At 39.0% G+C, this 25,442-nt stretch overlaps 1 protein-coding gene across 3 annotated transcripts in view; it reads left to right on the forward strand.

The window, feature by feature from the left end:
* The window catches only part of ATP9B (ATPase phospholipid transporting 9B (putative)), a 271,433-nt gene that overhangs the window by 195,404 nt on the left and 50,587 nt on the right, over positions 1-25,442 (forward strand). For all 3 annotated transcript variants that reach the window (XM_063076518.1, XM_063076519.1, XM_063076520.1), the window contains 2 exons: positions 16,826-16,938; positions 21,619-21,867. In XM_063076518.1, coding sequence (XP_062932588.1) covers positions 16,826-16,938; positions 21,619-21,867 — 362 coding nt within the window. The remainder of the gene's footprint in view (positions 1-16,825; positions 16,939-21,618; positions 21,868-25,442) is intronic.

Below are 25,442 nucleotides of genomic sequence, written 5' to 3' on the forward strand. Positions count from 1 at the left end.
AGAAAGGACAATTAAAGTCTTGTACATTGACACAAAATCGTAAACAAGATATAAGCAAACAGAAACCTATATATAATATGTTAATAGTATAAAGCTTAATGATCCAGTTGGATTTATTCCAGAACTACAAGGTTTGTTTCAATTCAGAAATCAATTGGTATAATTTATAGCATTAATGGAATAAAGAAAAAAGGCATGTTAATATGTCAAAAAATCCAGTAAAGCATTTGATATATTTTAACATCCATTCATGTTTTAAAACTCTTTGTAGAATAGGATTAAAAGGGAACTCTTTTGTTCTGATAAAGGGTTCCTCAACACATATAGCAAGCATTATACTTAAAAGTAAAATATTAAAGCTTCTCCAAGACCAGGAACAATGCAAAGATATTATTTGCAGTTGATATCATGTTTGAGTTTCTAATTCATACAATTAAGCAAGAAAAAGGTAGAAAGTTAAGAAAAATACTGTTATTAGCAAGCAGTATACATAGAAAATCCAGATACACATTTGTAGATAAATATTATTAGAATTAGTAAGTCAACTTGGTATTGACAATTCTTTTTTTTCAGCACTTGAAATGTGCCACCTTCTTCTGGTCTCTGAGGTTTCAGATGAGAAATCTGTTTTCATTCCAATCAGTGTCCCCTGTAGGGAATGTGCCTTTTCTTCCTGGTTGCCTTCAAGAGGTTTTCTTTCTGTTTAATTTTCAAAAGTTTAATTATGATGTGTCTTGGCATGAATTTTGTAAGTTTTATTCTATTTGGGATTAGCTGACATTGTTGGATCTGTAGGTTTGAGTCTTTCCTAGGTTTGGGATTTTTCAGCCATTATTTCTTTGAGAACTTTTTCAGCCCCACTGTCTTTCTTCTCCTCCTATTGGTCTCCAGCAGTGCAGTTGTTTGTCTTTGTTGCTATCCCATGGGTTCCTTGGTTGGTTCAATAGGTGATATTGATCTGTCCTCAAGTTCACTGGCCCTTTCTCCTGTCTTCCCCATTCTACTATTGAGCCCATACAGTGAGTTTTCTGTTTCTGCTTTTGTGTTTTTTAGGTCTATAATTTCCACATGGTTCTTTTTTATAACTTCTGTTTCTTTGCTGAGATTTTCTGCATTTTCATTTGTTTTGTTAAAGGAATAAATGTAGGCAAATTAAATTTAACGAAGTTTAGCTTGAGGAAGAAAAGAAAAAATAAATAAAAAATAAAAATGATTCAAGAATCAGGCAGTTCCCAGAGTCAGAACAGATTCAGAGGGACTACACAGAAACCATGTCATCAGCAGTAGGATTTACAGACAGAAAAAAAGGAAAGTGACATATGGAGAAAGGAAGGGAGGTACAGATCAGTCGATGGCTGTGGTGGTCGAGCGTCAGCTGTCATCATAGAAACACACTTCTAAGGGAGGCTTTCAGTTCACTTACATGCTAAGTTAGGATGCACTTTGTATGTAAGAGCCCAAGTATGAGAGTAAGGAGGTTTTCTCAGGTTGAAATTGTTTAACAATTTCAAGAGAATTTGTAATTGATTGTTAAAACATTTTTCTGGTGGCTCCTTTAAAATCCTTGTTAGGGCTGGTCGGTTAGCTCACTTGGTCAGAGCTCACTTGGTCAGAGCATGGTGTTGGTAACACCAAGGTCAAGGGTTTGGATCCCCTTACCAGCCAGCTGCTAAAAAAGAAAAACAGGAAACAAAACAGACAGAAAGCCATATAAGATCCTTGTCAGACAACTTCGGCATAGATCCAGTCTCCCTGCTGCTGGCAGTTGGTCCCCTTGCCAGTGGAGTCAGACTCACCTGATACTTCTGGATGGACTTCGGTTCAGTCAGGGAGGAACAAGGCCAGCTGGGTGCCTTCTGTGGGTAGGTTGGGCGTCAGGAGTGCAGGACCTCATGGTCTTCCTCTCTTGGGAAGGGGGTGCAAGATGCCCAGGGCTGTGTCGTCCCTCCAGGCCTAGGGCCCTTCCTCAGCCTTATTGTCTTTGCATTCAGAGCCCTCATTTGGTTGTCTCCTGCACTGTGATCAGGGCACACGGTGGTGCCTATCAGGGAATAGCAGACCTTGTCAGGACCCCAGTCCCTTTGTGGCCACTTTAATCTGCATGTAATATTTCTAAACGTGATGTTGATCTGTTATCTCATCTCAATTTACAAACAGTAAGCGTATGCCAAAGGGCACACAGTAAGCTTGAGGAGTACCTAGCTCTTTTGTTTTCTCTCTGTCTGTAAGTAATTGTTTTATGACATTTTTCCTCCTCAAAATGCTGAATTTTTATTTGCATTTTGAACAACGATGGGATTCTTAATTTCGATTCCTCCATTTTTCACTGTGGAATTTGTGTTACATCACAGTGAGTGTTTTTGTCCGTGATCATAAAGCCAGAACTTCAGCTCTTCCCCCATCTCACTCTGTGCTTCTTGTGAAGGAAGAATAGTGCTTCTTAGATTTCTAGCTTAACAAACAATCTTGGTACTTGAGATTTTTAAAAGAATCAGAAAAACTATACAGGATACATTAATGAGAGAAAATCTTCTGCATTTTATTGGTTTTCTAAAAAGGCCGTTTCATACCAGAAGTCATTGGAGGGTTTTTTTTAAGTCATTTTTTAATGTTTTGGTCCAGAACCTTCCTTAAAGCCTTTCTCAAAAATCTCAAGGTGACCTCCTCCTGGTTACCACGTCCGTATCATTCAGTCCGTCCACATTTGGACATCTGCCAGCCCTACCTGCAGCTATGGCGTAACCCCGGCGCTGTCTCCCACAAACTCTCCATTCACGACCTGGCCTTGGGGTCAGGCTCTGCCACTGCTGCCACACCCGATTTGTCACAGTGGCACGTGTCAGAGGCCACCCCAGCCCAAGGGAGGGTCCCGGGAGCATGCAGAGGTGTCAGAGCTGCTGTGGCCTCTCATAAAGGCCACACTGACCAAATCATGGGTTGATGGAAAATAGAGAAGTAATCGTACAATAACATTATTACTGCCAGCGGGTGAGAGCCTTGATTGCTTCAACTGCATAGAAACACGAATATTCATATAGTCTCATGTATTTTCATGTAGTGAAACAGAAATAAAATAGGCTTTGGAATCAGACCTGGGAGTGAGTCCTGGCTGCCCTTCAAACAATGTGTCATCTTTGGCAAATCCCTGTACACTTCTGAGCAAAATAAATGTGTTGTCAGCCATCAAGGTTCTGTGGTGGTATGTTACACAGCTCTAGAACTGGAATGGCCAGGCGAATGCAGAAGTGCACACTGTGGTCAGATCTCAAAATGGCTTATTGTGCCCCCTTGCCTTCATGAGGCTCTTAGCATCCTGGTGAAACCACCGCATGTCTGGTATTTACTGCTAGGTTGTTTTATTCTGGAACTTTCTATTATGAATTCCTTCTTTTAGTCGTATAAATAATTCCGTCTTCCACTCTCCCCTTCTCTATGTAAATCAGAAGTTGATCTGATTTTAGCAGTGGCCACTGTGGCCTCAGTCACAGCAGGTTCTAACAGTGGGTGATTGTTTGTTAGTGTGAAGAATTCTTATTCTTGGTATCCACAGTAGGCCACAGGGCATCAGGCAGTTTGCAAACACCCTCTAAGTGCCCTGAGTTTTGCTGAAATGATTAGGAACACGAGCTGTTGCCCAGAAGCCTTACATTGCCGATATAACTGTGAGGTAGCCTGTCAGCAGTAAGCTTTTGGACAAACAGCACCCATCACAGGGTCTCTCTCATTTGCTGCAGCAGAATAGAGAATGAAGTATCACAATAATTGCATTATAGTTTCCTTCTTGTGGACAAGAAACCAATGTGGTATAATTAGGTTTGATTGGAGTGCACGTTTCCGGTAAGATCTGAAATTAATGATGTTTCCATAGCGACACATCTGCGGCCACCCGTGCGTGAAACATAAAGTAATACACTTGACAGGAGTAGACATCTGTTAACTGCAAGGATGCAGAGCATATTGACACTGACCAGAAGTGCTGGACGTTGTGAGACGAATGAACAAACGGTGCCGGAATGGGAGGACAGATGATCTGTGCTTAATCTGCTGGGAGAGCTTCAATCTTCTCACTGGTCTCATTTGACAACGCCATTGTGTAAAGAACAATGCTGCAGAGAACTCATAAATTTTAAAACTTAACTCAGGGTGCAGCCTATTAAAGCAATACATTAATTCTTTTGTTAGGGAGTTTTTATCTTCATGTAGAACAAAGCCATTAATAAAAATACCCACTAAAACAACAGGTTTTTTAGGACTCACATTTTAATTAGAGCATCCATTACCCAAAATGCCATGTTGCTGAGCCTTGACTCACATGTGAATTTCACAGGACAGCATCATCATGAAGGAGACATGCTGTTGTAGTGGTTTGTAGGGGCAGCGCAGCACAGTATGTGTGCTAGCTATTGCAGCAGGTCTTGCAGATCTCACAAGTGACATTTAGAAATGTTTCTTAATGTCCTTTAAACTGGAGGACAACTGTAGTTTCTCCTGCTTAAGGATAATAACTGGGGTATTCAGTTATAACAAACATGAACAGTCTTACTGGTACAATTATTTACTAATGTGTGAACTTGGATGTGAGTGCTGTAATTAACAGTTTGGGGGTGTTTGGACCAGTTGAGATACTAAACACATGCAGTAGTGGGACAGATACATACAGTACTGGGAATCATAATCTTTTGAGAAAGCCTGATTTACAGAGAATATAAAATGTGACTGCACATTAAATAATGTCAAATAATTTTTTAAATTAATGCATACTTTAAGATTTGGTAAATCAGTCTTATCACTTGAGAAGTTTTGTTTCCATTCCTTTATTGTAAGGTCTGAGTAAGTTTATGTTTTGATATAACCATTGATCATACGTGGTCCTTACTTAACTAGATTCTTCACAAATAATTATGTTGCTCTAGGTGAGCTACATACCTCTGCTAACAGTAGACAGAGGTGCCTCTATGTGTTAAAATCACTTGCTCACTCTTTCACTATGGCGTGGTAGAGTTTGGTCTGAGGCCGTCTCAGTCCAGCAGCACCTGATTAGAAAATACGCATCTGCTTCTCAGGCAGTGCCTGCTCTGCTCAGGTGGGAGCCACACCTGCTGCCACCCTGAGAACGCCTGCGGGACGTTTTCCCTAGAAACTAACTTCTTTTTTGCTGGCTGTGCTCATTATAGTCCAGAAAAACCTATGCTTCATTACAGAGTCATAGTGTTTTCTTTTTTTTTTAGAAACCATATACAAACCTTTTGTTAAAAACATTTTCTGTCTGTGGAACTATACATCATAACTACGTCTGCCCTGAACCTTGTTGATGTGATGGCTCTCTCACCATCTGGTTGCTTAGGTTAGTTCCCCCCCCTTTTTAAAGTTTCCGATTTGGGATCACATTAATTTCTGTTGTATTAAGATGACAGAAGTTGTAGAAATCATCAACAGATTGAAATCACAAGAAGCATTTGAGAAAGGATTTGAAAATTGATTTTGTATTACTGACTCTTGTAATAGATGGTTTACTCTTGCTACATTATGCGCTACTTTATATGAGGTTGAAGAAAGCCTGAAATTAGTGAGTTATGAAATAAAGAACATCATTGAAATTTTAAAAACTATTTTCAGGATTCATCTTAATATGTGAAGAAGTTACATGTGCCACTCACCTAAAGGAACATCCTCATAAATATTCCAGTTTCTTTAAGCCAACGAGATGTGAATACATTTACTCAAATGACAATAACAGAGTCAAATATTTCATTGTTTACTCAATGAGAAATTGTAGTCATTTATTTGAATATCAGTTTTAAATTGCTTATAACATGATATATTAGCAACTTAGAAATTTTAGAAGATGCCAGTTACTATTACACAGTTGTTTGATTCAGATGACAAACTTTCAGGATGTGTCACTCTTAGATAGCATTTGGCATAATTATTATACAACTCTCACCACAGTCTAAGTTGATAACATTCTCATAATCCCAAAAAGCAACCCTGTATGCACTAGTGGTTGCTCCCCATTCTTCCCCCACCTGTAGCCCCGAGAACCCCTAACCTGCTTTCTGTCTCTGTGGACTTGCCTATTCTGGACATCTCGCAAATAGAATCACACCACAGTACATGTGGTCCTTTGTGCCTGGCTTCTTTCACTTAGCACAATGTTTTCAAGGCTCGTCTGTATGACACCATTAATCAGTACTTCATTCCTTTTTATTGCCAAATAATATTCCAGTGTGTGGATATTTTTATTTATCCATTCATGAGTTGATGGACATTTGGGTTGTTTCTACTTTTTGTCTATTATGAACAATGTTGCTATGAACATTTAAGGTTCTAACCAAGGCAGTCAGTCAAAAGAAAAAAGAAAAAGCATCCACCCTGTAAAGGAGAATAAACTATCTGTTTGTGTGTGACATGGTTTTATACGCAGGAAGTCCTGAGGAATCCCTAAAAACCTATTAATAAACAAGTCTAGTAAGATTGTAGGATATAAGACCAACATACAAGAAAAATTGTATTTCTATACACTATCCAAAAATAGAATTAAGAAAACAATTTCATTTATAATGGCATCAGAAAATAAGATAAAATACTTCATAGTGTGAAGATGGCAACAATACTCCCCAAATTGATTAACAGATTCTACATGATACCTTTTAAAATTCCAGCTACCATCTTTGCAGAAATTGGTAAGCTGATGTTAAAATTCACATGGAGATACTAGGGACCTAATATAGCTAAAATAATCTTGAACAAAGAACAGAGCTTAAGTATTCACAGCTCCTAATTTCAAAATTACCGCAAAGCTGCAATACTCAGGACCATGTGGTCCTGGCACAAGGGCAACCATAGCGTGATGGAGTAGCATAGAGAGGCCAAAGAGTGAGTCCTAATGTCTGTTGTCAGCTGGTTTTCGACAATAGTGCCAAGACAATTCCATGGGAAAGAACAGTCTTTTCAACAGATGGTGCTGGGACAACTGGACATCCACAGGCAGAAAGTGAAGCTGGAGCCTTACCTCACGTCGTACACAAAAATTAACTCACAATAGATTATAGACCTAAATGTAAATACTAAAACTGTAGTCTTTAAATTGCTCAGTTTTCTGAAACTATTCTAAATGCTCCATTTTATTCTGCCCAGCTCCAATTAAGCAACTGAGTAAAAGACTTTTAGGTATTTACCTAAAGACAAAGCTTTATAAACATAACCCAAAAGGAGAAAGAAATAGTTCAAATCTGGGCTTCAGTTATTGTTTAAATTATTTTCAACTAAATGTACAAATGCAGTGATATATTCAATATCTAGCATCTGCTTGTATGTATCTGTGGTAACCCATATTCGGTCCCCCATATTTTGAAGGGGTCTTTGTACACGTGTGGGATTACTCTCATGATTTCTACAAATAGTGGTGAAAAGCACAGTATAACAGCGTAGTTGAAGTTGTGAATTGCAGAACATGAAATACTATAACCAGTCTAACCAAGCAAAACTAACTACAGCAATGTATTAAAATAGTAGTCACTTTAAAACCCTAGATTTACTGTCTAGATATTGTCTGTGAATGGAGTGATTATAATGAGTATCTTTATTTTTGGAAAACATCTGTTGTCCATGTGGATTTATTTCATTTGGAAATGCCAGCTTTTTCTTCTCCAGTCATCTCTGGAAATAAATGCCCCAAATTAAATGATACATTGTATCACTCAAATACATGCCATTCCACCCATGATGAATTTATGGGCCTAATGATCGATTGCCAGCATGTGTTCACATCACAGGAAGAGGCATCCAAACACCTTGCTTCTCACAGAAGATTCTTTCCACGTGTGAGGGGTCTCTGTAGATCCCCAACTCCCCAGCCTCTGTCCAGCTGCAGTGGCAGAGCATCTAGGGCCTAAAGCTGAGGAGAAACAGCCAGTGGCAGAGTGCAGGGAGCTGAGACAGTCAAGTACAAGGAAGAAGGAGATCGAGGAGAAATCTGTATAGTAAAGGAGGCCTAAGAGACCGTACCTGGATCCATATTCAAACAAACAGTATAAAAAATTATGACATATACGAGACAGCTAGGAATTAGAATCCTGACCTACTATTTGATGTGGAGGAATTATTGTTAATTTTCGGCTTGATAATATTGGGGCTCTGTTTATTTTATTTTGTTTTTTATCTTATTTTATTTTTTTAAAAGAAAATGTAATTTTATTAATATTTTTTTACATTCTAGGATGTTGCAGAGCAGTTGGGAGGGAGGGGGAGGGGGAAAGGGGAAGGAAATGGGATGGAAGAAGGAGGAAGGAAGAGGAGTGGGATTGAGGCCTGTGGCACCCCCCTCATTCCCACAGGGGAGACCAGGGGGCTTCCAGCAGTGGCTTCATTGCCAGGCTGGGTGCAGATGTCAGAGGGGTGTGACATAAGCCCTTGCCCTCTATCACTCCAGCTCAGGAACCCAGGGCCCTTCTTGCTGCAGCTTGGTGGTCGTCACTGGGCTGGTTGCATGTGTTGGGGGGGCATGGCCGAGGCCTGAGGTGACTAGGTCATGGAGCGCAGCCCTCATGAATGGGATTAATGCCCTTATAAAAGAAGTCTGAGGGAGTTTGTTTGTGCTTTCTGCCTTATGAGGACACAGCGAGAAGGTGCTGTGTACAAGCAGCTGGCCCTCACCAGACACTGAGTTTCCTGGCACCTTGATCTTGGACTTCCCAGACTCCAGAACTGTAAGAGATAAATGTTGTTTATGAGTTTATGGTATTTCTGTAATAGCAACTAAAAAGGACTAAGACAGTTATTAATAACTTAATGGCACATGGTTCCAAGAAAAGATTAATAGAGATTACATGTGGTTTTTCTCTAAAGATATTGTTTTGCTTTTAAAAGTATTTGTATGTTTCTAAATTTATGTTAAGCATCCTACAGTAACTGTAGTTTGCAAAGTCAGTAACAAAGTAAAAACAAATTTTTCAAATCTGAATTATTTTTCAGAGTAGGAAAGAATTAAATATGGAAAGTGTCTTCTGGTTTTTTGTACAGTACTTCTGGCTTTGGGTCCACATAGAAAATGTTTTCATCTAGTTGAGAAACAGTGATGCAGGTGTTTTGATTCTTTTCTATAGCAATGTCTTATATACCTCTTACCATCCTTTTTAAAAAATTGCACTCATTATCTTCATTCTTTTTTTAATTGTTTTAATTGCAACTTTTTTGGCTCCTGTTTAAGAGTCAGGTTCTTGGGATAGAGTTGGAGATAAAATATTCAGACTTCATGGAGCTTCCAGTCCTGCAAGGGAGACACATGCAGAACAGCTGAACATGCAGAGATATGATATGGATGTCTACAAATGGGGGTGACTGCCCCGAGGACAGTGGACAGAGACACCCCAGGATCAATGCTGTGTGGTTCTGTCATTCTCATAGCACCTTTTTTTGATGTTCATTGTGTATTAAATATGTATTTTATATGTTATCTATGTGTGTTTCATAGTATATTTACTTTTGAACGAGACAAATAGTATATGGAGTCTCACAGTTCACTATGCCATTGTCTGTCGTGACCTGAGCAAATAATTTAGCTTCATTTTCATCATATGTACAGGGATTTGGGCCTTCCAGGTCAAAAATCCTCTTCATTTGATTTTTGATAGTCTTGTAAATGCTGTCAGTAGAGCAGTTTGTTGTACTTTAAAATACCATCATCCCTCGGTATCCTCAGGGAATTGGTTCCAGCCTGCTCATGTCTCCCGTATAAAATGGTATAATATTTTCATATACCCTGTGCACATCCTACCTTATGTTTTTTTTATTTTTATTTTTTATGTTTTAAATCATCTTTAGATTACTTATAATACCGAATACAATGCAAATGCCGTGTAAATAGTTGTTACACTGTACTTTTGTTGTTTTTTAATTTATATAAGTTTATTTTCTAATTGGCACATATTGTACATATTTATGGGATACAGACTTATTTTTCAATACACGTATACAGTGTGAGATGATCAAATCAGAGTAATTAGCATATCCATCATCACAAAAAAATCTATGTATTTCTTTGTGATGAGAGCATTTGAGCTCCTCTCTTCTAGCCATTTGAGGACATACAATAAATTATTGTTAATTATAGATGCCTAGCACTACTATAGATGACTAGAACTTATTTTTCCTATCTAGCTGTAATTTTGTATCCATTAAGCAACCTCTCCCTATCTCGCCTCCCCCTCCCCTTCCCAGCCTCTACTAACCACAGTTCTACTCTATACTTCTATTAGCTCAACTTTTCTTTTTAGCTACATATGAATGAGAACATGTGGTATTTATCTTTCCGTGCCTATCTTATTTTACTTAACATAATGTCTACCAGTATCATCCATGTTGCCACAAATGACAGGATTTCATTATTTTTCATGGCTGAGTAGTATTCCACTGTGTACATATACCATCTTTTCTTTATTCAGTCATCTGTCAATGGACACCTAGGTTGATTCCATATCTTGACCATTGTTAATAGTGCTGCAGTAAACACAAGGCTGCAGATATCTTTTTGGTATGCTACTTTCCTTTTCTCTGGATAAATACCCACCAGTGGGATTGCTGGATCATATGGTAGTTCTATTTTCAGTTTTTTAAGGAATCTCTAAACTGTTTTCTCTTATGGCTGTACTAATTTACATTCCTACCAACAGTGTTTGAAGTTTCCCCTTTCTCTGCATCCTCTCCAGCATTTATTTTTTGTCTTTTTGTTAGTAGCCACTTTGACTGGGGTGAGGTGATATCTCATTGTGGTTTTGATTTGCATTTCCCTGATGATTAGTGATGTTGAGCACTTTTTCATATACTTGTTGGCCATTTGTAAGTCTTCCTTTGAGAAATGTCTGTTTAGATCACTTGCCCATTTTTAAGTTGGATTATTTGTTTTTTGTTGTTAAGTTGTTTAAGTTCCTTTTATATTGTGGATATTAATACCTTGTTGGATGAATTGTTTGCAAATAGTTTTTTCCATTCTCCTGGTGGCCTCTTCATGCTTGATTGTTTCCTTTGCTGTGCAGAAGCTTTTTAGTTTAGTGTAATCCCATTTGTCTATTTTTGCTTTTGTTGCCTGTGCTTTAGAAGTCTCCATAAAATTTTCAGCATCTTGCAGTTTATAGTTTCAGGTCTTATACTTAAGTCTTTAATCCATTCTGAGTAGATTTTGGTATATGGTGAGAGGTAGAGGTCTAGTTTCTTTCTTCTGCATGTGGATATTTAGTTTTTCCAGCACCATTTATTGAAGAGGCTATTCTTTCCCCAATGTAGGTTTTTGGCACCTTTGTCAAAGATCAGTTGGCTGTGGGTATGTGGGTTGACTTCTGGGTTCTCTGTTTTATTCTTTTGGTCCATGTATCTGTTTTTATGCCAGGACCATGCTGTCTTGGTTAGTATAGCTTTGTAATGTATTTTGAAGTCAGGTAGTGTGATGCCTCCAGCTTTGTTCTTTTTGCTCAGGATTGCTTTAGCTATTTGGGGCTTTTTGTGGTTCCATATGAATGTTAGGATTGCTTTTTCTATATCCATGAAGAATGTCATTGGTAATTTGATAGGGATTGTGTTGAATCTGTAGATCTCTTTGGGTAATATGGACATTTACACAACATTAATTCTACCAATCCATAAGTATGGAATGTCCTTCTATTTTTTTGTGTCCTCTTTAATTTCTTTCATCAGTGTTTTATAGTTTTTACTGTTGAGATCTTTTACCTCCTTGGTCAAATTTATTCCTAGGTATTTTATTTTTTTGGTAGCTTTTGTAAATAGGATTGTTTTCTTGATTTATTTTTCAGCTAGTTGGTTGTTGCTGTATAGAAACACTACTGATTTATGTATGTTGATTTTGTTTCCTGCAACTTTACTGATTTGTTTATAAGTTCTAAGAGTTTTTTGGTGTAATCTTTCTATATGTAAGATTATGTCATCTGCAAACAGGGACATTTTGACTTCCTTTTTTCCAATTTGGGTGCTCTTTATTTCTTTCTCTTGCCTGAATGCTCTGGCTAGAACTTCCAATACTGTGTTAAATAGAAGTGGTGAGAGTGGGCCTCCTTGTCTGGTACCTGTTCTTAAGGGAAAAGCTTTCAACTTTTTCCTGTTCGGTATGATGTTAGCTGTGGCTTTGTAATATATGGCCTTTACTGTGTTGAGATATTTTCCTTCTATACTTTCTTTATTGTGAGTGTCTATCATGAAGGGGTGTTGAATTTTATCAGATGCGTTTTCTTCATCTAGTTGAGATGATGGTATGGTGAAAGTCCTTCATTCTGTTGATGGTCCTTCATGTATTGGTGTGCGTGTTGAACCATCCTTGCATCTTTGGGTAAATCCCACTTGATCATGGTGTGTGATCTTTTTGATGTGCTGTTGAATTTGGTTTGCTAGTATTTTGTTGAGGATTTTTGTGTTTATGTTCATCAGGGATGTTGACCTGTAGTTTTCTTTTTTTGTTATGTGCTTGTCTGATTTTGATATCAGGGTGATGCTGGCCTTGAAGAATGAGTTTGGAAGAATACCCTCTGCTTCAATTTTTTTGAATAGTTTGAGAAGAATTGGTATTAATTCTTTAAAAGTTTGGTAGAATTCAGCAGTGAAGCTATCCAGTCCTGTTTTTTGTTACTGTTGTTGGGAGACTGCTGATTACTGATTCAGTCTCGTTACTTTCTAACGAGTTCAAGTTTTCTATTTCCTCTTGGTTTCCTCTTGGTAGTTTGCATGTCTATGGATTCACCCACTCTCCCCTCTCTAGCCCCTTCCCTCCTGTATCGACCTTCCATGAATATGGGCTTGTCCCTGTTCCCAGAACCATGTGTGCACATACAGCCTCCTCTTTCTGGCACTGTCCTCTCCTGGTGACCACTAGGTAAATTCCTATTAGTTCTTCCTGTCCCAGCTCAAGTGTGTCAGCATGCACACTGTCCCCGTATTTAGTGCCTCTCAAATGTAGGGTGTTCCTTGCATTTCTCTCTTCTCATTATGCTGTAGGGTTCTTAAGAAAAGGAAATCTTACTAGTCTTCTTTGTGTTTGCGGTACTTTATACATTATCTTTTTTTTTTTTTTTTGCATTTTCCATATTTTTATTTGCTCAGTTAAACTGTGAATGTTTAATTAGATACAGTCATGCATAACTTAATAACGGGGATGTGTTCTGAGAAGTGCATTAGGTGATTTTGTCATTATACAATCATAGAGCGTACTTACGCAAACCTGGAAGATATAGCCTACTGCACACCTAGGCTGTATGTTATAGCTTATTGCTCCTAGGCTGCAAACCTCTACATCATGTTATTGTACTGAAAACAGTAGGCAATTGTAACATAATGGTAAGTATTTGTGTATCTAAATATATCTAAACATAGAAAAACTACAGTAAAAATACAGTAAAAAAGATAAAAAAATGGTATATCTGTATAGGGCACTTATTATGAATGGAGCTTGCAGGACTGGCAGTTACTCGGTGAGTCAGTGAGTGAATATTTATTCTTTGCAGTGTCCATGCGAGATAGGAGGTGTTTTCTCTATTTTGCAGACAAAGAGACTGCAGCTTGGAGCATTTAAAGCAGGTTACAGTCAGGATTTGGACCCAGGTCTGTCCTCCCCCAAGCACAATGTGTAGTGATGCTTTTCGATGAGTTTTTGCCAAGTGAATGTCTGAATTCCTAATTTATGTGAAAGTTATGGGGATGTGGGAGCTGATGTGTGTTTGGAGAAACGTGGCCCACGCTGAGGATGGCGGCACGAGCTGACGCCCAGGAGGGCCACTTCGGGCCTCATTTTGTGAATTTGATTTCCCATTTTAAGTGGTTTATATTCAAGTGGTAAACAGTGGTGAGTCATGATAGTGTTTAAACAGGGGAGTAAAATGAAGAGAGTTTTACTTTAGGACAATAGCACTGGTGAGAAACTGGGATGAAGAGGATTGGAGCTAGAGTTCAGGCAGCCACGGGAGGGGCTATAAGTTGGGATGAGAGGCGCAGAGGGCAGAGCCTGGGAGTCCAAGGTTGGTGTCGGACAGCCGAGGAACATCGCTGTGTCTGAGGCAGGATTGAGAGGAGGGTTTAAGGGTGACCGAATGCAGAAAGGAAAGAGGAGAGGACAACAATGACAGCAGTGGTTATGGCAGCCGCGATGAGAGGCACTCCTGTGTGCATAGGACTCGTTTGTCCTGTGTGTCCCCTGGATGTCTCCGTCGTCCTGGTGCCACCCTCTTTGGTGGCGTTTCGCAGTGAAGAGCTAAGTGGTTTGGCAGGGTCGTGCAGGGTGAGTACGGAGCCTGCAGAGGCCCCTCTTGACGTCCTGGGGGGATGCTGCTGGCCCAAGAGGAGCAAGCTCTTGGGGAAGGGTGGCTGAAGTCATGAGTGATGTGTGGGTCGTGACAAGTTCCAAGTCCAGTAGGACAGGAAACCGTCATGGAAAAAGTGAGACTTGAGCCGTGTGCTGAGAGACCAGTACATGGTACACCTTGGCACCGTGAAATGGAACTTCTTAGCTCTCAGCTGACTTTTTACTCCAGGGCCTATCTGAGCAGCATGAAAAACATATCAAATGAGGATTAACAGAAAATCAGTGTTCTTTATTTAGGGATGTCTTGGTACATGCATACGGTTGCTTAAAAACCCGAAGAAATAAATGTTCATTCTTGGTAGGAGTCATACAGGTGTTCATTGTAACATTCTTAACTTTACTGTACATATAAAATTGTTCTTAATGAAAAGTTAGGTTAAAAGAAGTGGTATTAATCGTATTCCTGTTTACAAACTGCATAGAATTTGTGCATAATTACTGTGCCTCACCATAAGTTATCATGCTTCACGCTCAATGTATATCAGAGAAAAAAGTAAAGAAAATTATTCAATTATGTCAGTTAATCTAAGAAAAATATTTTTAATTTAAATAACATACTAAGTAATTTTTCAGAGAACTCATTTGGGCACACATAATAGAGGTGAATTTTGTACTTATTCTAATATGAATTAATGTAAGATTTCATTATCTTTTGACTGTAGATAATAATCGAGCTATTGTTTTTATCTTAGATCTTTGATAGAAAACATTTCTAGAACCTCATTTTTAATTTGGAGGCTGAATTATTGCTACATTATTTACTATAACCTAGTATTTTAATTTAATTCTACTTTAATGGGGATGGCATAACAACAAAATGTTTAAACTACTTTTTAGTGTTTTAGTCCCACTTTTATGAAACTTAGGAGCCATTTATTCACGGTATGTAGAGCACTACTGTTTTAAAGGGGCTACATACAACTTTGTAAAGGCAAAATTTATAAAACTGACAATCATCCCTGATAGTAGCTGCTCTTCGGAATTTTAAAAACTTTAGTATATTATATCCATTCTTTTAGGAGCATTTATCAAAATAATCTTTAAAATAGTAATTATAAAATATAGGTTTCCCCTTTATTTTAAAGTCAGCTCTTGTCCTGGTAGGAGGCTCTGAGTCAGATGATCAGTGTGCTCTGAGTACAAATCCTAACGAATTTATGTGGGAATCATAGATGGATATGAATACACACACCTTTTATTATATTTTCAATGTCGTGCATGAAAGAAAACAAAAAACAGTTCATGTTTTATTGGTGTTTTGTAGCCACATGAAAGGTTTATCTTTTTTTTTTTTTTTTTTCTTGTCTTTGTTGTGACGGATAAGGGGATCAACGCTTGGCTTGGTGTCACCCACACCGCGCTCAGCCAGTGAGCACACCGGCCGGGAGCGCTAGTGCGCTCCCAAGCGCTGCACTCTCCCGAGTGCGGCACGGGGCCGGCCCCGAAAGGTTTATCTTTATTGTAGTTGACTGGCTGTATCATTGTTCATCTTCACGTTATCACTATGTTAGTGTACGTGGATAACCTTTCTTATATGTGCTTTGAAGTAAATGCAGAAGACCCCGAGGGGAGACAGAAAAAAGCGCACTTATCGCAGCACATTCCGTGCATGTTCTTCCATGCATGTTCTTTGGGTGTTTAACTTCCTATGTTGCTTTGCTTCTGTGAAAACCAGAGTAGCAAAAACTGTATGCATGTGGTATATGTGTTTTGTTTTTTTAATATTAAGTAAGATATATATCCCACTCAATTTGTGACCCAACTTTACTGACGGTCCTGATGAGCAACCACTTCGGTCCTTCTGCCTTGGACTGCTGAGGGGCAACCCATTACACAAGCACACTCGGAGAGCCGAGTACTGCCTTTTCTTTTACAAGCTCCTTTCTGTCATTCCAAGTGATGCACATGTATGCTAAGGGTTAAACACATCAGGAATATCATTTGTATTTAACTAAAAATACTTAATTTTTCAAAATAGTTTTTTAAAAAACTGATAAACACTGTAATTGGGGCTAGTTGATTTCTTTCTCAGGCAGTGTGCTACATTGTAATTATGAAGATGGTGACTTGGTTTTCTAGTTTTATGCCCATCTCTCAAAACAGGCAAAAATTGCATTTGTAACAACACATCAGAGCTGAAAGTCAGAGACTAGACTTTCTTAATGTAACTAGAGTCCTTCCCTTTATTAAAAGTTGTTAAAAAGGGAACTTGATCTGATAGGAAGAACACTTCTTGTCCTCAGTATTAAAATTAAAATAGTAGCAAATAATATTGTTCAGGAACTTTGTATCACACAGTAGTGTGTCCTAGCTGCACACGCACAGGTATGAGAGCGTGAGGCATGCGTGACGTGGGAGGTGAGCCTGCACGAGGCACAGTCATGGGTGTGAGCCTGAGGTGTGCGTGACATGGAGGAGCGCCTGCAGAAGCTGCTGGTACTGACGTGCCTGTTGGCACTCTTCTGACAGGAACCCTCACCCAGAATGAAATGATATTTAAGCGGCTCCATCTGGGCACCGTGTCCTATGGTACAGACACCATGGATGAAATCCAAAGCCATATCATAAATTCTTATTCACAGGTAAGTGGATTTACTTCTGAATGTGATTGTCTTTTGAAAGTATCCAATACCGTTGAGTTAAAATGAGACTTTTGTATGCTAATCTGTAAATTTGCAAACTTCTTTGATTGTCTAACATTGTTATTTCAGTCATCAGTTCTAATACATGAATCAAGAAACAGCTTTTCAATAAGCATTTCTACATGGATATAATTCTGAATAAGCAGTCGGTTCTGAATTAGTGTAATCAAAGAAGGCATAATGAGCTGAAATTTTCTTAGTGAATTATTTGCATGAATTTATTCAGTAAATACAGTATTTTGATGAACACTCAGTAGAATACTGAGTCAATATGTTTCCTAACAATCCCTCTGTTTTTCTCCATAATTAATAAAACTTTCTCATATTTTTTAAAGGTTTTTTTTTTTAATCTTTTGAATAAACAAAAGTGGACACCACCATAGTCTGAGCCATCACACACCTGTCACTCGACTTCAGCAGAGATGGGTGCACAGCTGATTTTGTTTCACCTACAGCCGTCCTCCCTCACCGTGTTGTTTTAAGTGGTGCTCAGACATCAGAGCATTTCATCTGTAAATATGTATCATGTGACAGGAAAGGACTCTTCTTTTTTTCAATGTTACCTGAATCTTGTGTTTCTCATCGGCTCCTCACATGGCCTGAGTGAGGCTGTCAGGACAGGAGTTATTTCCTTTGACGTGAGGCTGCAGTCTAGAAGTTATGCTTTTACCAGAGGTTCTGTAGACAGTGAGCTCTGTGCAGTCAGCCTCTGCCCCGAATGGTTTCAGCCTCCCCCGCTCCTGACCTTAGACTCGTGAGGGCCATGGTGTATGTGCAGACTACGTTTAGATCAGAGCCCTGGCCCCAAGTAGCGTTTGTATTTCATTCACTTGGATTTATTCTTACCTGTCATAATTTGGAAATGATGATTCAGTATAATCAAATTGAGCAGTCCAAGGGAATCTATTTAAAATGCCAGTGTACAAGACTGCAGTCTGTTTCAGGTGTGATCACTTGGACTTTTTCTCTGCATGTTTGTTGATTTGGTTTGAATATAGTACTCTGCATACAAAGAGCCAAGGCCTCTTGAGTTCAAGAGTGTGACTAGCTCAACCTGACTGGTTACAGCTCACCTGGGTAGACAGAGTTCACACTGGGGAGGTAGAGCTCGCCCTGGATGGTTAGAGCTCACCCTGGGTAGCTAGAGCTCACCCTGGCTGGTGGAGTCTACCCAGGCTCATTAGAGCTCACTCTGGTTAGTTAGAGCTCACACTGGGGAGGTAGAGCTTGCCTGGCTGGTTAGAGCTCACCTGGGTAGTTAGAGTTCTCCCTGGTTGGTTAGAGCTCACCCTGGTTAGTTAGAGATCACACTGGGTAGGTGGAGCTCCCCCAGGGTGGCATGGGTGCCTCTAGATGCTCAGAAGGCCAGGCAACTTTAACTACAGAATCTAGTCAATTTTTTGTATTTACAGTAGTTTGTTTCAGACTTGATTTTGGGTATACTGGAATAAGTTACACTTTCCCTTTGCAGTTTTTCTACTCTTGAGAGAGTTCAAGAGCAGAATTCAGTTGTCAACATTGTATTCAGTTTTCTGAAAACTTTCTCTTTCTTCTATAACTGTTATCAGTCTGATATATACTTTACTTTTGACGTGCTGTCAAATGAGAAAAATCTTATATGAGGACATATCAGAAAGTTTGTGGGGAGATTTGTATTATCTTTTAATTCTATTTCCCCACAAACTTTTTGAAGTGCCTGTGTATGTGTATATGGGGGAGATTCAAGAAGTTTGTGAAAAAAATGGAATTAAAAGATAAAAAAAATAATAAACTTTTTTCTCAACATAAGCTTCATCAAGACACTTTTGTAAGCAATGGTGATACCAGCCATTTAGTCCATCCCTAAAGAAGTGAGGTCCAGAGAATTTAACCATGTCAATGCCATCTTTTTTACATTATTAACTAAAAAAAAAAAGGTATCCTTTAAAGATTTTTTTAAGATTAGTAAACAAAAAGAAGTCAGAAGGAGCCAATCAGGACCATAATGTGGATACTTAATGATATCCCATCGAAACTCACAAAATTTCCCTTGTTTGATGAGATGAATGAGTAGGAATATTGTCCTGTTGGAGAAGGACTCTCTGGTGAAGCTTTCCCAGGCGCCTTTCAGCTTAAGATTTGGCTAACTTTCTCCATACACTCTCCTAGTAAGCAGATGTTATCATTCTTTGGCCCTCCAGAAAGTCAACAAGCAGAATGCCTTGAGCATCCCAAAAAACTGTTCCCATGACCTTTGCTCTTGGTCTGCTTTTGCTTGGACCGGACCACTTCCACCTCTTGGTAGCCAAGTGTTTGATTGTGCTTTGTCTTCGGGATTATGCTGGTAAAGCCATGTTTCATCTCCTGTTACAGTTCTCCCAAGAAATGCATTAGGATCTCGATCCCACTTATTGAGAATTTCCATTGAAAGCTCTGCTCTTGTCTGCAGCTGATCTGGGTGCAAGAGTTTAGGCCCCCACTGAGTGGAAAGTTTGCTCAACTGTAATTTTTCAGTCAGGATTGTGTAAGCTGAACCAATGGAGATGTCTATGGTGTTGGCTATTGTTTCTGCTGTTAATCATCAGGCCTCTTAATCAGGGAACAAACAAGATTAATTTTTTCCTCACAAATTATGTGGATAGTCTGCTGCTGCAGGCTTCATCTTCAGCATTGTCTTGTCCCTTCCAAAAATGAGTTATTCATTTGTAAACTGCTGATTTCTATGGGGCATTGTCCCCATAAATTTTCTGTAAAGCATCAGTGATTTCACCATTCTTCCACCCAAACTTCACCATAAGTTCAATGTTTGTTCTTGCTTCAATTTTAGCAGAATTTATGTTTTTCTGATGGGGGCTGTTTTCAAACTGATGTCTCATCCTTCTTAGTGCCTCAAACTAGATCCTGTTCAGACATGTTATAACAAGTTAGTATGAGTTTATGTTGGCACAAAAAAAATTCAATCCTTGCATAGTTTTTCATAAAATGCATTTTCCATGAACATTTTGAAGATACCTCATATTTATTATTTGCAATGTTTATACACACACATAAGCATACATGCACATACACACAAAACCAAGCACCTTATTAATTTGGACATAATTCATTTAAATGGAGCATTTTGTAACATAGAATATTTATTAATAGAAGGAAAAATCTAAAATGGAGAAGGGATAAAACTTCCTTTCTCCTGGGAATCTATGTGCATATTGAAATAGTACCAGGTAATATCTGTTTTTTTAAAAAATATATATATTATCCATGAATGTAACTTTAATAGCTACAAATAAGTTGTTTTACTAGAATAAAATTAAAAGTAGAAAAGATAAAGAATCATTATATAAAAGCAACAAATATCGAATATTTATTTCCATCTAAAAGGACTTTTTAAAAATCATTTTTATTGAAAGCTGTCAGCTGATTAGGTGGTACTTTTTATGTGAAATTGATATTATTCCTTGTTTATATTCCGTTTTATTATTAAGATGACAGGAGTCTAGTAGGTCCACTGTAATGTAACACAAATCTTTTATAACCTGATTATGCTTCCCCACTGGAAGCATTTGGTGGTAGGGGGCATAATCTTTAATAGAATTTGTGTGAAATTAAATTACACAAGCATCAATAAACATGACATAGTTCACAAGGAGGAGGCCAGCTGTGTGTCTGGGGCTGCAGCGGCAGAGAGTGAACAGGCTGCACGTGTGGCCCTGCTGGCCGAGAGGCACTGACAGCGGGCAGGAGAGCTAAGCCCTTCCTTAGACGGCACTGTGAGCTGACGGGCAGAAGGTTCACGGTTCAGTGGCTCCGCACACGCAGCCCAAGCACGCAAGCCCTGGTTTTTATGGAGGATTGTCATTAGTTCCTCTGAAGCTAACTGAAGAATGGTTCACAGTCCTGTTGGGGTCAGGGGAGTGTTCTCTGACACCTTCCCCCAAATAAGCGATGAATAATAAAAAGGCGACTGTGTCAATAGGGCAAATGAATTTTCTTGAATGCAGCTGAGTCTGATTGAGAGCCAGACACGCACGCACGTCAGTGCTGAATGGGGCAGTGGCTTCAAGGGAACGTGATTTTGAAATACAACATGGGGATCATTTTTTCTTCTGAATGCAACTATTGTTGTATTCGATTGTTGTTATCTACCAAACTAGGCAGTCTAAGTTCAGAGACCATCGAAAGCCGGATTACTATATGGCATTAAAGGAAGCCTCTTAAAAATTTTGTCCTGCTTTTAGCATCATAGCACTTTATTTAGAGCAATGTTTAAAGAAAACTGAAAGCTGTTGTGAGGATACCATTCCATTGTGGTTTTAACTTACTTTGTCTTTAGAAGTAACGAATAAACAGGAATTATTAAGGACTTAGCAAATTCATGTTGTGGTTGAAGTGAAATTGTCAGATTTTAGGTATTCTAGCAAATATTCTGGTATATTTGACAACCTGGAAATACCAAAGCACCTTGCAGTACTATTATTAAAAAATAAACTCATATTAATCAGTGCTGTGTAGAAGATAAGTAGAATCAAATTAAACCACTTTTCTTATCCCTAACTACTTAGCATATAAGAATAATATATGTTAATAATTTCAGTGTCAACTACATAGTTCTCTGTGCTTTATCTTTTCCATATCTTAAAGATGCATTCTCAAGCTAGTGGAAACACCACCAGTTCAACTCTACCCAGAAAAGCCCAATCTTCAGCCCCCAAAGTTAGAAAAAGTGTCAGCAGTCGAATCCATGAAGCAGTGAAAGCCATTGCGCTGTGTCACAATGTGACCCCCGTGTATGAGCCTCGGGCCAGCGTCGGCGGGGAGACAGAGTTTGCTGAAGCTGACCAGGACCTGAGTGATGAGAACCGCACCTACCAGGCCTCCAGCCCCGACGAGGTCAGTTGTGTTTCGTGAAGAATCGCATTTCAGGTTGTGATTGTTCAAAGCATAGACTGTATGATCTCAGTGTGCATTTCTGTGTGGAGTCAGAAGGTGTGAGAGTCAATTCTTCTTGGGGTAGAGAGTAGAGAGGGGAGCTTTCCTGTGGTTTTTAGTGCATGCTTTGGCTGTAGGTCAGAAAACCATCCTGCTCTTTTCAGCATGTGAGTCTCTGACGTAACTGGGGCTCTTCAGATGCAGACATTTCGTCTTAATGTGTCGACACACCTCAGAACATCTAGGAGTTAGTTACAGGAACAGCATGAGGAAAATCAGAGTTTTATCAGTTTCCTAGACTAATTTGTGACAAAGCCAGATTTTAATAGAGCTGCTAAAACTTGGGATTGTTATTACAGGCTACGTTAACCAATTTTTTCTCCTCTCTAAATACATCATCAGGTTTGCACACTAAATTTCCAGTTATCTTGTGAGAATTTAGATACAATGTATCCATTTCAGAAGAAAATTCAGATGTAAATAATTTCAAAAATCTACAGAAATGGTAAAATCTTAAATATAGTAAATTAGTTATTTCTTACTTTATATCATTCTTTGATTCTTAGATTAGTAAAATTCATTATTAAATTTGTCCAATTACTGTGCAGTCTTAATATATTTCATATACACTCTGTCCTCTCACAGTTCTTGAGATAGTCCTATAAAGTAATCAAATCAACCATAGAACCAATAAAAATAATGTAGCCTTTTCAAATATTTTAAAACTGGTATACATAAATAATCAAAAAAAGAAAAGAACCTTCAATCAAACTAAAAAGAAGAAAATCAGACTTAATGTGTTAAGGAGTCTGTTGATTCAGTTAACTAGTTTATTGCAAAAAAGAAAAATTTCTTCACTATAATAGCATCATGTTCAAGAAACAGGATGCAACTTCACACCCACTAGGATGGCAGTAATCAAAAGTCAGACAGTAACAAGTATTGCCAAGGATGTGGAAGAACTGGAACCTGCATGTGCTGCTGGTGGGATTGTAAAAGGGTGCAGCCACTTTAGAAAATAGTCTGGAAGTTCCTCAAACAGTTAAACTTGGAGTTGCCATCTGTATTAGTCCGTTTTTGTGTTGCTATGTTAGAACACCTGAGACTGCATAATTTATAAAGAACAGAGGTTTATTTGGCTGAGAATTCTGGGACAGCTGCATCTGGTGCCAGCCTCAGGCTGCTTCTACTCATGGTGGAAAGCAGCAGGGGTGCTGCTGGGTGCAGAGATCACACAGCTCAGGAGGAAAGAGGGTGGGCCAGGCTCCTGGCTCTCACAGGGACTCATCCACTCCTGAGAGAGCTCATTCACCCCCTCCCCCAGGGAGGGCATTAATCTGTTCATGAGGGATCCACCACATGACCCAAACACCTCCCAACACTGCCACACTAGGGATCAGATTTCAACATGCCCTTTGGACAGACAAGTATGTCCAAACTGTATCACCATCTGGCCGAACAGTTCCACTCCTAGGTACATACCCCCAAGAGAAATGAAAACATAATGTCCACACATAAACCAGGACACTAACGTTCATATGTTCATAGCAGCATTATACCAAAAGGTAGAAGCAACCCAGAGGTCCATCAGATGATAAATAAACAAAATGTGGTCTGTCCATACATGTGAAATTTTGTTCAGTCATAGAGAGGAATGAAGTGCTGACATGTACTCCACATGGATGGGCCTTGAAAGCATGATGCTCAATGAAAGAAGCTGGTCCCAGAAGACCATACATTATATGATTACATTTAGGTGAAATGATGAGAATGGATGAGTCTGTAGTAGGTAAGTGGTTGTCAGGGGTTGAGGAGTGATAGCTAAAGGGTATGGGATTACTTTTTAGGGGGATGAAAATGTTTTAAAATTGATGTAATGGTTCAGCACAACTCTGTGATATACTAAAAACCTATTACATTGTGTACTTTAAGTAAGTGAATTGTATGGTATGTGAATTTTATCTCCAGGAAGCTATTTTAAAAGAGACGCAAAGTGAGTGTAGACTACGCGAATGTAGAATCAGTAGAGAAATATCAAGGTTCACAGCAAAGCCTAAGCAGGTTGTATCCTAAAGAGTGTTAAGGTCCTAGTCCAGTTTTTAATGTGTGGATAAGAAAGCTGCTAAATTCTAATTCTGCCAATAATTGAACACAAGCATAAAACCCCAGTGTCCCTGATCAGTGGGGGCAGGCAGACGGGGAAGGATATAGGGGTAGAAGGCAGAAAAAAAGAGGAATAAAGAGGCACAGGACAGAGACATCTCTTTTGCAAACATTTTGCAAAGGAGATTTAATAAAGCCCTTGCCGTGAAAGTGCTAACATACAGCTGAACACGTCAGCCACAGTCCAGGGATGATGTTAGTGTATGCAGTGTAGGTGCTGTGATGATGTGGAACCAAGATCTGTAACATCAAGAAGTACATCTCTCTTTTGCTGATTAAAATTAAGAAGTTAGAAGATATGGCTGTGAGTTTAAGATGTCGAGAAAGGAGCCTTGTGAGTAATAACGAGGACACATTTGTAAAACAGAGTCGACGGAACAGGACAAGCACGTGCATGCTGAGAATGAGATGAGGAGGAGCTCTGCTGTCTGCAGATGCCCCGGAGCCCTCGGGACGGGGAGCCACTTTCTTGTTAAAGTTGCCCACAGCAGCCATCTCTTGGTGTCTTGTGCAGACTTCTAGGAGCAAAAGAATTCTATTTCTTTATGGCTCAGGAACACCAGTAGTATCACTCATCTTTCTTCCATGAGAAGTGGTTGCAACCATGTCCTGGTGTAGCAGTTTATGTTCAGATACAGCATGGGCTCCAGAAAAATGGAAAGAGATCACATTTCCTGAAGCCCTTCTCCTGTCCTGTGTTTGGGAACCACTTTTCTGGGGAAGGAAAGATTTACACATAAGCAAGTTGTTCTTACACCTGTCTGCACATCAGGTAGACTTTAGGGTTTTTGGGTTCTTTTTTAATATTTGCTTTTTTTATGTGTATGTGTGCTAGCACCTCAATTCCAGAAATGCTGATTATTCAGTAGGTCTGGTGTGGGGCTGGACGTTTCTCCATTTTGAAAATCCAAAAAGTAACACCCATAGTTGAGAACCACTGAGTCTTACAAATCTTTCCTTTTGATTTACTTTCAGGATTTAAGACGGATGCTGAAATGTGATAAATGAGGGTGGATGTGAGGATGCAGTGCCCTTTCCTCCAGTATTTAAGTTCTTCATGCCCTTTCAGAGGCGTGGCTCTTGGCGGTCACTCCCAAAGTTGTCAAGGGGACATAAAGTACATATGACCTCAGCTGCCCTTTTCAGATTTCATGATGGGAGGAGCAGTGAGGGGAAACCTTACGTGTACCAGCAGATTTGTGGTATTTTACAGAGTATAAGCCACTGCTATATTTTTTGAAAACAAGTTTATTTTAAAGCTTTAGTTACATAGGCATTTTCTTTTTTTGTTGTTTAGTCATGATATTATCTTACTCTAACCAAAATAAACCAGTTAGAAATTATGTCATTAGCTATGCAAGAGCTTAAAGTTG

This window comes from Cynocephalus volans, chromosome 13 (assembly GCF_027409185.1).
Source record: "Cynocephalus volans isolate mCynVol1 chromosome 13, mCynVol1.pri, whole genome shotgun sequence".
NCBI lineage: Eukaryota > Metazoa > Chordata > Mammalia > Dermoptera > Cynocephalidae > Cynocephalus > Cynocephalus volans.